This window comes from Oryza glaberrima, chromosome 12, assembly GCF_000147395.1.
Source record: "Oryza glaberrima chromosome 12, OglaRS2, whole genome shotgun sequence".
NCBI lineage: Eukaryota > Viridiplantae > Streptophyta > Magnoliopsida > Poales > Poaceae > Oryza > Oryza glaberrima.
Window position 1 is genome coordinate 5,161,760 of NC_068337.1, and position 12,318 is coordinate 5,174,077.

A 12,318-nucleotide genomic window follows, 5' to 3' on the forward strand; every position below is an offset into this window, starting at 1 on the left:
TTCCTTCTCATTTTCTCTGCCAAACACCCTATCAGCAGTTAACATCCTTCCTGTCTCACGGTAACTACTGATCGAATGATGCCGTTGTGGATTGTTTAAATTGGGTCTTGTGATTTGATCTACTACTGTAAGAAAATTCTCAACACCTTTAGCAGCCTCATCTAAATCTTCCATGGCTTTCTTTAACCTCTTGAGAGGGGAATCAGATGTCTTACCCAACATTTTAACATGCTTAACAGACTGGAAAAATTTGTGGTTCATCTTAGCAAAAGAAGATCCCAGGTGACTAACCTTTAGATCCTTTTGCTTCTCTTTGAGCTCGCAGTACTCAAGCTCATCGATAGCATCCTCAGCCTTCTCAACTGCATCCCTGAGCTGCCACAGCCATGTATCAAGGTCTTCACTCCTCTCCTTGATGTAATCAGGATCAACTACATCGATCACTGATTGGATCTTGGGTATGTTCATCTTCAGCCTTTTCTTCATGTCTCCCAATCCTTCAGACTTGTGGTACTTGTTCAGGTAGCTGAATGCCTTGTTGACAAAGAAGGAGATCGCTGGGGTTGCGACTGACTTCCCTGCAAACACTAGTACAGCAGATGCCATGTTAGTCCTTCAATATTTTTGTCGTAAAAGAGAGATGAAGATCGATGAAATGCTGGGAGATGTACTTCTGTTCGTAAAACTTGGGTTCTTTAAGCACAGAACAGTGGCCTCTGTGATTGAAGTAATATTTTTTAAAAAAATTCCTAGACCAAGTTTTAGGCATAAGAAAATCTCCACTTGAAGATGTGTATTATGCAAGTGAATTTCCCATTATTCTTCTAATAGTCCCTACAAAGCTAACCACTCCCATCTCCATCTGCCTGTGCTTCTCTCTTGGCTACACGAGAATATCCTATGGTTTGCATGGAAGTCATTGACAACTATATGTTCATCGTAAATCCTGATCAACAAGGCCTTGGCCTACCTAGAGAAGTACTGCATGTCCAACGGACTGCATCCCTTCATGTACAAGTTACTTAAGGATTGGTGGGAGATGTAAAGTTGGTCCTAATTAATCTTTGTCTCTTTTACCACCAGAGACCAGTACAGTTGTCTCTTTGACTGAAGTAATATAAACTGCTCAGGGTACTCCACACAAGTGTACACAAACATGCAGATGATTGCACTTATGCTTTTCCTAATGGAAGAAATGTCATAGAATTTTTGGCAAGATCTTATCGTTGGTCCACTATATCATAGTTGCATCTAGACATGAGGTCCATCTTCATTTGCAAGACATTTCTTTAAGTGGCTGTAGGATTTATTAGTAGTGTGGGGGTATAAGTTAATTGAGCTTCCTTTTTCAGCAGCTCAGTTAGAGGCGATCTTCAAAGCCCCCACACTAATTCTATGAGGCATAAAAGCAAGAAAATTTTGCATTAATTCGAGAAAATAGAAAAAATCTAGAAATTCTTGCGTTGACCGCTAAAAAAGATCTCTCCGTCAATTTTGTGTAACCAATCTGATGTATGGATTGGCTTTAAAACTGACCTAATCTATTATGATGTTAATACAACATGCACACAGTTGGAGTTGAATAAATTAATGAACAGATGTGCTGCGAGCGATGGAGTTAGCTTGTTTTTTATTTGGGTCCAGGTATGCTTATCACAAAAGCATTCTTTCTTGTTTTTTTCCCTTATTTTTTTTGTGAAAGCTGCATGCTGTGCTTATTCAAACTTTGACCGAAAAATGTGTCCTAATCAACACTCCCTTTGTGCACATACATTTCAAAATTTATACAAAATCCCTTATATTATGGGACGGAGGGAATACTTGGTAATTTTAATCAGTCAATCGTAGAAATTCCTGTATTGATGGAAATATATTAAGCTAGAAATTCTGATAAAAATGAATGGAAATTTAGAGAACTATATAATCTACAATAAATGATTTCCACATCCAAAACCGTGATTAAAATTAAACTTAATTTTGGAGTAGTGATACTCAAATGCAAAAGGTGAAGATAAGTCATAGATATATTTAAATATAAAAAGTGTGAATCTATTGTTCATTAAATTAATTCAGTAGCCCATGCAGATGCATGAGTTGATGGCTAGTATGGTATAAAAGATCTCAAGTTTGATGAATAAATTGAGCCTACCTGATGAGGTGTTAGGTAATATATACGTGAATTTCCCACCAACAGAAATCTTTTGGGTCAACTAGCTGGGTGCATGCACTCAACAGGTACTTCATCCGTTTCATATTATAAGTCGTTTGATTTTTTTCTTAGTTAAAATTTTTTAGATTTGATCAAGTTTAGAGAAAAAAAATAGCAACATCTACAACATCAAATTAGTTTCATTAAATTTAACATTAAATATTGAGTATATTTTGATAATATATTTATTTTGTATTAAAAATGTTAGTATATTTTTCTACAAATTTGATCAAACGTAAGGAAGTTCGACTAAGAAAAAAGTCAAACGACTTACAATATGAAATGGAGGGAGTAGAAAACTTCGAGGGCCAGGGCCTACCGTCTATACAAAGCCAGCTAATTTCTGTCTCCACCTTACTACCCTCTTCTTTCACCCACACACAAATATCACTGGGCCACCATGGATTTCGTGTTTGCAGGGAAGTCAGCTACAGCTGTGGTAATCGTCGACCTGATCAAAAAGGCCTCAGCCTACCTGGACACGGACTGCATGTCTGACAGGTTGCAGCCCTCGAGGGACAAGTTATATCAGGATTTGCAAATGGTGTTGGATGTTATCTTACCAAATCAACCTCAGGATTTGGATGCGTGGCTGTGGTTTCTGAGGGACGCAGTTGAGGAACTCGGGGATGCAATCGACGAGCATGTCTACTACAAGGTCAGGGAGAAGGCCAAGGAGCGAGAGGTTAGTAAGCTGGAGATTTATGAAGTGGCGATTTATGAAGTCCTTGACGCATTCTGCAGACCAAGTTAGCACTCTCAAAAGGATAGGGGAAGGGATCAAAGCTTTAGAAAGGGTTATCGCAGAAGCTTCAGGCTTACCGGTACTAACTCAGCAGTTTATGCGTGCACATCTTCTACACCAAGATCATCGCGAGACGTATGTAATGGCGGATTCAATGTTGTGCCGACATAAGGAGAGGGATCTGATAGTCCGATGGTTGATCAATTCCTTAGACGATGATTTGGAAACTCAGGTTATTATCAAACATGTCTCTGTTATGTCCATAGTTGGTCATACTGGTGTAGGGAAGACTACGTTGGCAAGATTAGTATATAATGATTGGAGAGTCAGAGATCATTTCGATTTGGTTGCGTGGGTGTCAGTATCTGCAAATCTTGATGTAGCAGAAGTTACACGTAAAATAATAGAGGATTTTACAGGTTGTCCATGTCAGTGTGCTGATTTGGATGGAATGGAACAGATTCTCCGAGAGAAATTATCTTCCACTAAAGCTGCTTTACTCGTTTTAGATGACGTCTGGGAAGATAAAGCGCGAGATCAATTGGAGAAACTATTTTGTGTCCTCAAGGCCTCCAAGACCAGAAGCAAAATTTTATTGACAACCAGAACGCAATCAGTCCAACTTATCACAGGGTGTAAAGAGCTGAAACTTAGGTTGCATGAACTTGACGACGATGAAAATCTAGACCTTTTCTGGCGTTATGCGTTTGCTGGTCAGGAAGTGGGAGCAGAAGATTATCTGGAATTAGGAAAAATTGGGGCCGAAATTGCAAAGAAACTTGGAGGGACTCCCATGGTAACGAGGATTGCTAGTCAGAATTTACAATTAAATTTTAATCTAGACTACTGGCATAGATTTCTTCAAGATTTGTGTAATTTTGGAGCAACAGCAGCAGGTACTTTGAATTTTTTGAAAATAAGCTACGACAGCCTTTCGATAGAGCACCAAATTTGCTTTAGGTTTTGCAGCTTATTTCCAAAACACTATCCATTCAAAAAGGAGGAGTTGGTGCAGACGTGGATTTGGTCGGGGTTGATCTCTTCTCAACTTCATGGAGAAAAAGAAGAGGACTTGGGAGAGTTGTACTTGGCTAGATTGACTGCATATTTGTTATTTAATCGTTTTGGTGGAGAAAATGGAGAACCTGCGTATTATGTTATGAACGATACAATGCATGATTTGGCAAAACATGTCTCACAGGGTGAATGTAAGAGGCTAACTAATCCCGAGGACTGGCGAGATGTGAAGAGTTCAGTTCGACACATTAGTATTGCAGGTATTAAAAATTTCAGTGTTGGGGATGTGAAGGAATTACTCCGTTTGACGAAGCTGCTCACAATCATCATCGAAGATCATGGCGATGTCGAGGAGGACGTGGTGTATGCAATGGCTAAGGTTGTGCAGAACTCAAAATCCCTGCGGCTGTTGGAATGTTCTCTGTTCAAGAGGTGTCATTTCCCTGACAGACTTTCTGGTCTGAAGCACCTTCGTCATGTCAAGATTTCAATGCTTTAAAACGCATTAGATCTCACTGGCAGTGGCAGAGGGGTTATACTGAGATTCATTCAAAGAAGTAAAGCTCAAACCATATTATATGTCTCTATGTTGTCCACAGAACTACCAAAATGTGTTATCTGTAAATCAGTACTACTGGAGGAAACTGTCTGCTTCTCTGTATCGTTGTATCGTGTGTTTGGAGTTTGGATTCTGTATCATTGTATTGTGCGTTTGGAGTTTGGATTATGTATCACTGTGTCGTGTGTTTGGAACTTGGATTCTGTATCGCTTGTTTCAGATAATGGAATGACTGTACGAACTGTGTGCTAAATTTGTGCACTTGTATTTTGGGGTGCCTATCTGGAATTTGTAGTTTTCATTTTCTAGCGGGATTTGATTTATCTCTTGTGGAATTCCTCTGTTTTTCTCTATTCTTGATGAGAAATCTCTGTTTCCAGTTTTTAATATGGAACTTTTTTCTTAGTTCATGCCCTTTTATCTTTGGTATCTACGAATGAATGTACATACACCCTCATTTCATTCGTATTGTAAGTCGCTTGGATTTTTTTCTTAATTAAATTTATTTAAGTTTGATCAGTTTATAAAAAATATAGCATCGTTTTCAACATAAAACAAATATATTATTAAAATATATTCAATGTTACAATTAATAAAACTAGTTTGGTGTTGTGGATGTTGCTAAATTTTTTTATAAATTTAATCAAAATTAAAGAAGTTTAATTAGTGAAAAAAAATCAAAACCATAAATGGAGGGTGTAACAAACTGCTTTCAATATTATTTCGCATTGAGATAAATGTTGTTCCGAGAGGGAATGCAGGGAGTCGGGGATATGAATCAAGTTTCTCAACATAAGGACATGGTTGGCATTCTACTTGCCGTTGAATCCTAGTACAACAACAAAACGTCAAAACCTTACGCACATCCTCCATTTTTTTTTTTAAAAAAAGACTTTCTCAAATGGATTCGTAGTCGTTAGTCGTTTTTCTTTTTAAGGACTGAGGGAGTTCAGATTTCAGAATACTCTATGGACACAATTTGTTTTTCTATTTCACACACAAACTGCATACTGCTGTTAATATTTACAGAGGCGTATTTGTAGGGTGGTCCGGGTGGTAAAAAAAATGCGATCAAACCTAGCATATATCATATTTTAGAAAATAAAAAGAAAAATCGCGATTTGCACGGCCCAGGCACGCACTTGGACTTGGAAACTAACTTTTCCAAGTCGCGCGCGGGGCCTCTCCTCGTTTTCCGTTTTTCGCCCTGCCGCCGCGATGCGATGCGACACGAGGAGCCCTGCGCGTGCGCGACTGCCACCTTGACTCCGCATGCGCCGACCGCCATTTTCTGCTTCCCTGTTGCGGCGCCACCAGCAGCCGCCCACCTCGGCGACTAAGCGTCTCTCCATCTCCAAGTCTACTCTCTGTTCCTATATTTCCGTCCATGAGTCCGTGACCGTGAGGCATGAAAATTGAGACCTCCTTGGACCGCAAGTCCGCGACGGCCGACGCCCCGACGGGACGCGCACGACTTGCCGTTGCAGACTTCGGCTCGGCGCCTGGCCAACGCGCTTGGTGGCGATCATGACCGGCAACTCCCCTCGTCAATCGTTGTCTTAGGGAGTTAGGTAATCTTCTTCAAACTTTTATATACATATAAGCTTTTTAAGTTAAAATTTTACTTAATTATTAATTTTATATGTTTTAATTAAGATATGTTATATTTTTTATCTATTCATAAGTTATACTTGCATTGTATATACTAGCATAGTTAGATTTACTGTGTTTAGAAAAAAAGTTTCAGTCGGACCACCCATATTCTAAATCCTAAATCCGCCACTGAATATTTTATTTTATAGTGTGATGGAGGCTACACTGTGAGGAAATGCATATCAATTTTTTTCCAAGCTTTCAACAGAATGGGCACTGTGGCAGAAATCAGTAGGTCTTTACTTTGGCCCAACTGCTGGTGCAAATTAATCTTAACCGTCAATTTCTCAATCGGATGGACAGCACGTCCTTGCACTATACGGCTTGAATGCTCAATCATTCCCTTTGCTCAACTTGTGCTCCACCTCCACCCCTCCAATGGCAGCGGTGACCGGAAAATCGGTAGAATTTGTTGCATTAGGCTCGATTCCTAGGCAGAGGTAACAGCGTATCCAGAGACGACAAACTTGCAAGACCCATGAGAGAATCGAGAACCAGCGAACAAATCTACAAGGTCACACACATAAAGGCAGTTACCGGGAGGATATCTCTATGTTGTTAGCAGAGAGAAATGGAGAGTGGATAAGGAGGGACTGTTAGTTATCCCACACACCAAAAAAATATAAGGAAAAGTAGGGAGATGAGTCATAATGTCCGTTGTAAAAGGTGAGGGCTATTGTCGAGCACCCATTGACTAAGCAGTAGATACGGTTAACTCTACTCACGTATGATCCTAACGTGCGAAGGTGCTATGGCTTTTTATTCATCTACCATATAACCATACAATGAAACATGTCCACTGCAACGAGTTTTTTTTTTAAAAAAATGTCCACTACTACCTCCGTCCCAAAAAAAGCCGATTCCTGAGGCGGAGCTGTTGTCCCACAAAAAATCAAACTCTACTGCAATCACCGAGAAACATTAATGCGATAGGATGCAGAGCAGTCTTGGCGATGGGAAGCAGAGCATTGGCATTGAATTTTCTCCATTTCTTTTTTCAATTGATGGTTGTACTTGGGTACTTTGGTAAGGGCATTATAGTCAATTTTACTAGTACTTTTACTTTGAGATTCTAGGGTTTGCCTTTTCATGAGACGGAGGCAGTACAACCGAACATGTCTATGGTTATGAATCCTATGATGACGTGTTTGAAACCCTTGTGACGTCGGTTGCACCGCACCGATGAGTTAATCTGAACCGTCCATTGCCAATCGGATGAACGCCACGTGCTCGCACCGCACGGCGTCAATTGCCAACCCGATTCCCCCACTCATTTCCCTCCTCCACTCAACTCGAGCTCCACCTCCACCGCTCCAATGGCGGCGGTGGCCGGAACCCTAGCTCCACTCTTCCTCCTCCCCCTACGCCGTCGTCCTCCACTCCCCCACCCCATCTCCCTGATGCCGACGTCCCCCTCCACCCTCCGCCCCCGCCACCGCCGCCGCCTCGCCGTCGCCCTGGCGGCGAACGGCGGAGGCGGCGGCGATGGCGATGGTGGGCCCCCGGCGGAGGAGGGGGAGGAGAAGCGGCGGAAGGGCCCGTCGCTCCCGGCGCTGTCGGAGATCCGGTGGGGGGAGCTGCTGACCCCGGAGCCAGCGAACGCGGCGGCGGTGGCGCTGTCGGCCGCGCTCGCCTGGGCCGGCGCGTCGCTGCTGCTGCAGCTGGCGCTCATCTCGTTCGCCATATTCACCGCCGCCGTCAAGTACTCCTTCGTCGCCGCGCTCCTCCTCTTCGTCCTCATCGCTCTCCTGTGACTGTGATGTGAGTGGCCAAGTAAACCCCCCCTCCCCCTTCCCCTCCCCGATGCGGAACATAGGATTGTGATAATCTGTGAAACATGTCTGAATTTTGCATTGCAACTGAAATCCACAATAGTCTATTGTCACTATGCTGTTTCACAATATTATGGAACAAATGGAGCTTCCCGATACGCTTACATTACAAATATAGATCTGTTGAACACACTTTAATTAAGATGGAAGGTCCACAACAACAAAATACAGTTCGGTTCGTATGGGCTTAGTATAACATGTACTCTTTGAATGATAAGCATGCCTTGTAGATATACCCGGAGTTGAATTGACCAAGGTCCTTTGACGGCTAGATTGAGAAGAAGCGATTTCCGTAGGTCATTGGTTGTGTTGGTTGTTGACTATGGAGATCCAACAAAGACATGTATAGCTTTTGCTGTTCTTTCACCTGATCAACGACCATTGAGCATGAACAAATTATTAGCAAACTTATATTGCACTGAATCTTGTACTAAATCTATGTTATTGCACTAAATCTTGTATTTGCACTGACACTTCGCAAATTTCTGCTGATGAACATTGTATTGCAGTCTTATATAGAACTCCATCAACAATTATATTGTTGTTGATACAAAGTTATTCATAATTCATGAAGAACTGTGCAGCAGTTATATACGTGAAAAAAAGATAATATCAAGCTTTTTTGCTTTTCATTGCAAAACAACTGCAGCTAATTCTAGTAAAGAGCTACTTCCTCCGTTTCACAATGTAAGTCATTCTAGCATTTTCCACATTCATATTGATGTTAATGAATCTAGACATATATATCCATCTAGATTCATTAACATTAAAATGAATATAGGAAATGCTAGAATGACTTACATTGTGAAACGGAGGGAGTACTTCTGTTAAATTGTGAGTGCCCGTAAATTTACAGAAATGCCCTGTTGATAATTAATCTTCAGGTCTAATTTCAGATTTGGTTATCTCCTAATTCTAGTTATAGGGCTACATTTTTTAAATTGAGGAAACATTATCATGTCTATTTTCAAATTATGAAGCATAGTTGCATGTGTTTTCATCTTTCCAAATTATGAAGTGTAAATTGTCTATGCTATATGTTAGGTTCTGTCGCACATCAAATAGAGTGTAATTTGGATGCTATCCCCAAATGGAGAGTTTGTTTGGCTAGTTGCTTTCTTGATAAGCTGAGGATAATTTCTATTGGGCTGAAGCCTAAATATAGTGATCAAATTATGGGCACCAAGAAATTGACATATTTCAAGCACATGTTATAAAGTTTCTGTCTAGTGTTACCTTCTCTTGAAGCATTTCATTTGCTTCTTTTAGTATGCCTTCCTGCACATAAAAAAAAAATTCTCTAGCATTACACATTCAGGATTTTAATAATGAGTTAATTGAACTTGTGATTCCTCAACTATGAACCACTTAACATTTGTCCGTCCACTATGAAACTGACTAACTTATTAATGCTTTGGGCCTTTGGCTCATCGCCTCCCTACACCCTAACACTATAATTTTCTTTCCAATATGAAAAACTTCAGCATATTATTACGTTTGGTATGGCCTTTGACGCCTGAACACCTTGATCTGTGATGTCAAATGGGTGCACTGTGCCCAAACAAAAAATATCCAAGATGTGAAGTTTTTGGGACTGATTTCGCCAATTTTAAAGTTGGTGGACAGAATTGAGCAACTAGAATAGTATGATGGGAAAAAAGGACTAATTACCTTTTAATGGTTTATTTCAAACCTCTAACTTGCAGTTTTCTCTTGTTTTTTAAATAGCCTGAAAACCAAATGTAACTACCTTCTGTTCTTATGTTTTGGCATAACTTATACTCCCTCCGTTTCACAATGTAAGACTTTCTAGCATTGCTCACATACATATAGATGTTAATGTATCTAAACACATACATATGTCTAGATTCATTAACATCTAAATGAATGTGAGCAATGCTAGAAAGTCTTACATTGTGAAACGGAGGAAGTACCTTTTTTGATGATTCATCTTGTAAACAGAGAATGTGTATGCTTAGATGAACAGAAACTTTACAGAACAAGCAATAAGACATCAGACATTGAGACTAACCTTGTTTCTAAGAAATTGAATCTCTTGTTGCATCATCTGCATCTGTTAGAAGATATTTCATATTGGTGTTCTGAATACTCTTTAAAGATCTGAAAGAATTAGAGGAAATAAATGGAGAATAGCTGTCTTACCTTTGTTGTGCGTATTTGGTAAATCCATAGTTCAAGACCTTTCTCTAGTGCATGCAATTTATCTAGTGTCATTTCCCCTGCTCCCCCTCCATATGTAGACCTGCTTTTTTTTTCATTTATGAGTCCAAAGTTTTTCTGAGGTAGTTGTCCATATTGAATAAAAGTTATGTTTCATGCTGGTTTTTTGTGCTGACCATAAGGCTTATCATGATTAGACTGAATTGATACTGTCTATATCACTCAAATCACTTCAATCCCAGTTTTCTTGATTGGGAATGGAATTAAAGCTATTAGGCAGTTCAGATGTTAATCTTTTTCTACTATTGGCTTCCTCTTGTTACTTATGTATTGAAATAATGTCTGTTAAATTTTTTTTAATCTTCGTTGAGTGATCATACTCTGCCTGATTCTGTTGGAAACCAGTTGTTTGCATGGAAATCCCACTATCTTCTAATCCTTCTGTAGAGGGGAATTGATCATGTGCCACTTCTTTAGAGTGGTAACTGGTCATTTTTCCGTTTTATAAATAGATCGGTTTTCAGTATTTTCTTCTTCTGAGCTCTTGATTATCACGAAAATTTGACGATGATTATTAGTCGAACTTTAAACTTGTACAGCGAAAATGGCATTTCTCATATGTTAAACTTAGTCTGTTCCTCACTAATTTAGGGTAGTTTACAAGATAATCATGTGCTGAAAACGTTAGCAATCCATTTTATGGTCGAATTACACAGGCCACGTGACTCAACAGGTCCTAATGTCTCATTAGGCCACTCTTACTGTTTATCAGTGCAGAATATGTAATTAGTATCCTGTCGAGCATGAAAGTTACCTAAGACCCCGCTGTAGTAGATCTATTTCTTCCCTTAACAAGAAAATCCCTTGTTCTGCTACCTGCTATATGATGCAAAAGAGTGTGTTAGTAAATCTTTGGTATCATTTGTCAATTTAAGTATATTCATTTATCTTATGAATTGGAACAGGCAATGCTGTGTATTTTTAATGAACAGAACATTTTAATTTTTTCTTAATTATGTGTTCTCAACTTTTCATACGCTTTCAGTTTCACCTAACATAAATGGGTTTACTAGATACATCATTTTCAAATAGTAAGATTATTTTTTTGAATCTTTCAAGGTAAATAGGCAGACCTGTCTTTGTAGAGCTCCTGGTTCCATTTGACCACCTGCCACATTGCTCTGGTACCTTTCAACCAAGTTATGCATATTTCTTGCATTTTGTGAACAAAAGGAAAGCATTTCAGAATTGTATTCACAAATTACAAATTCTATATAAAACATGAATTTGGAAACACACCCATTAGTAGCTAATTCATGGAGTTTTCCCTGAGAGGAGAATATGATAACACCTACATCAGCATCACAAAGCACTGATAGTTCCCTGGCCTTCTTGAGGAGCCCCCCACGGCGCTTACAGAAGGTTACCTGTCTGTGGACAGGGTTCTCTATTCGTCGCATTTGCACCTTTCCTCTGACCATGTTGTTTCACTCTTCCTGCAGATAACCTTTGGCCTGGACTAGACTTGAAGCTACAGCTGTGGCACTAGTAACAAGGAGATATTGACCTTGTGTTCCTCTCAAATCGAAGTACACATGCAGGTGGATGGCCTGCTTTTATATACCAGTCCACCTTCAAGGGAATATGAGTATGACCTTTGGATAGCACTGATTGCTTTGTTGTAAGCCACTGAAAAGCATCTCGCCAGTCACTGTACATCTTTCTTCCTGCTCATGTAGATTCTTATAAATATTGTCATATCTCTATATGATATACTTGTATAATTGCTGTTCGTTTGTTATGATTAATTTAGCTGTTCCTCTAAGATCTTATGTCACATCTAATGACTTCTCCATTGTTCTTTCCCTTAAAGTTGGCTTATCTTGAGCATATAGAGCTGGCCATACATTTATTCTCCAGTTCTGTTGTATGACTTACTCTTTTACCTTGTTTATGGAATCAAGTTCCTGTACGTCTCTATGGAGAATCTATCTAGCAAGTTTGTTAGTATCAGTAAAAGTTTAGGTTCCAAGTATCAGATCACATATGGCAGAAGATGCGGTGAATGTTTGTTACATTGGATCTAGAAAAAATATCGTATTACTGTAAAATTGATTGATAT

The 12,318-nt window shown here is 39.6% G+C and overlaps 1 protein-coding gene and 1 pseudogene across 1 annotated transcript; one reads left to right on the top strand and one right to left on the bottom strand.

Annotated features, from left to right (window-relative positions):
• The first annotated feature begins 2,523 nt into the window (after positions 1 to 2,523).
• On the top strand, positions 2,524 to 4,470 carry LOC127756479 (putative disease resistance protein At3g14460; annotated as a pseudogene).
• Positions 4,471 to 7,975: 3,505 nt separating this feature from the next.
• On the bottom strand, positions 7,976 to 11,690 carry LOC127756202 (MADS-box transcription factor 33). The gene is made up of 6 exons (XM_052281597.1): positions 11,330 to 11,690; positions 11,011 to 11,075; positions 10,179 to 10,278; positions 10,048 to 10,089; positions 9,252 to 9,293; positions 7,976 to 8,382 (listed from the first exon to the last, which is right to left on the bottom strand). The coding sequence occupies exons 1-6, from the start codon at positions 11,675 to 11,677 to the stop codon at positions 8,284 to 8,286; spliced, it is 696 nt and encodes a 231-aa protein (XP_052137557.1). The 5' UTR covers positions 11,678 to 11,690; the 3' UTR covers positions 7,976 to 8,283.
• Between the last annotated feature and the right edge of the window lie 628 nt (positions 11,691 to 12,318).

Bases quoted from the DNA above. Each gene is read 5' to 3' on its own strand.
- LOC127756202 (XM_052281597.1), bottom strand. From the start codon at position 11,677: ATGGTCAGAGGAAAGGTGCAAATGCGACGAATAGAGAACCCTGTCCAC. The intron at 11,076-11,329 runs GTCTGCCTATTT...TGCATCATATAG, and splicing joins CAGGAGCTCTACAAAGACAG to CAGGTAGCAGAACAAGGGAT. The intron at 10,279-11,010 runs GTAACTTTCATG...AAAAAAAAGCAG, and splicing joins CTACTACAGCGGGGTCTTAG to GTCTACATATGGAGGGGGAG.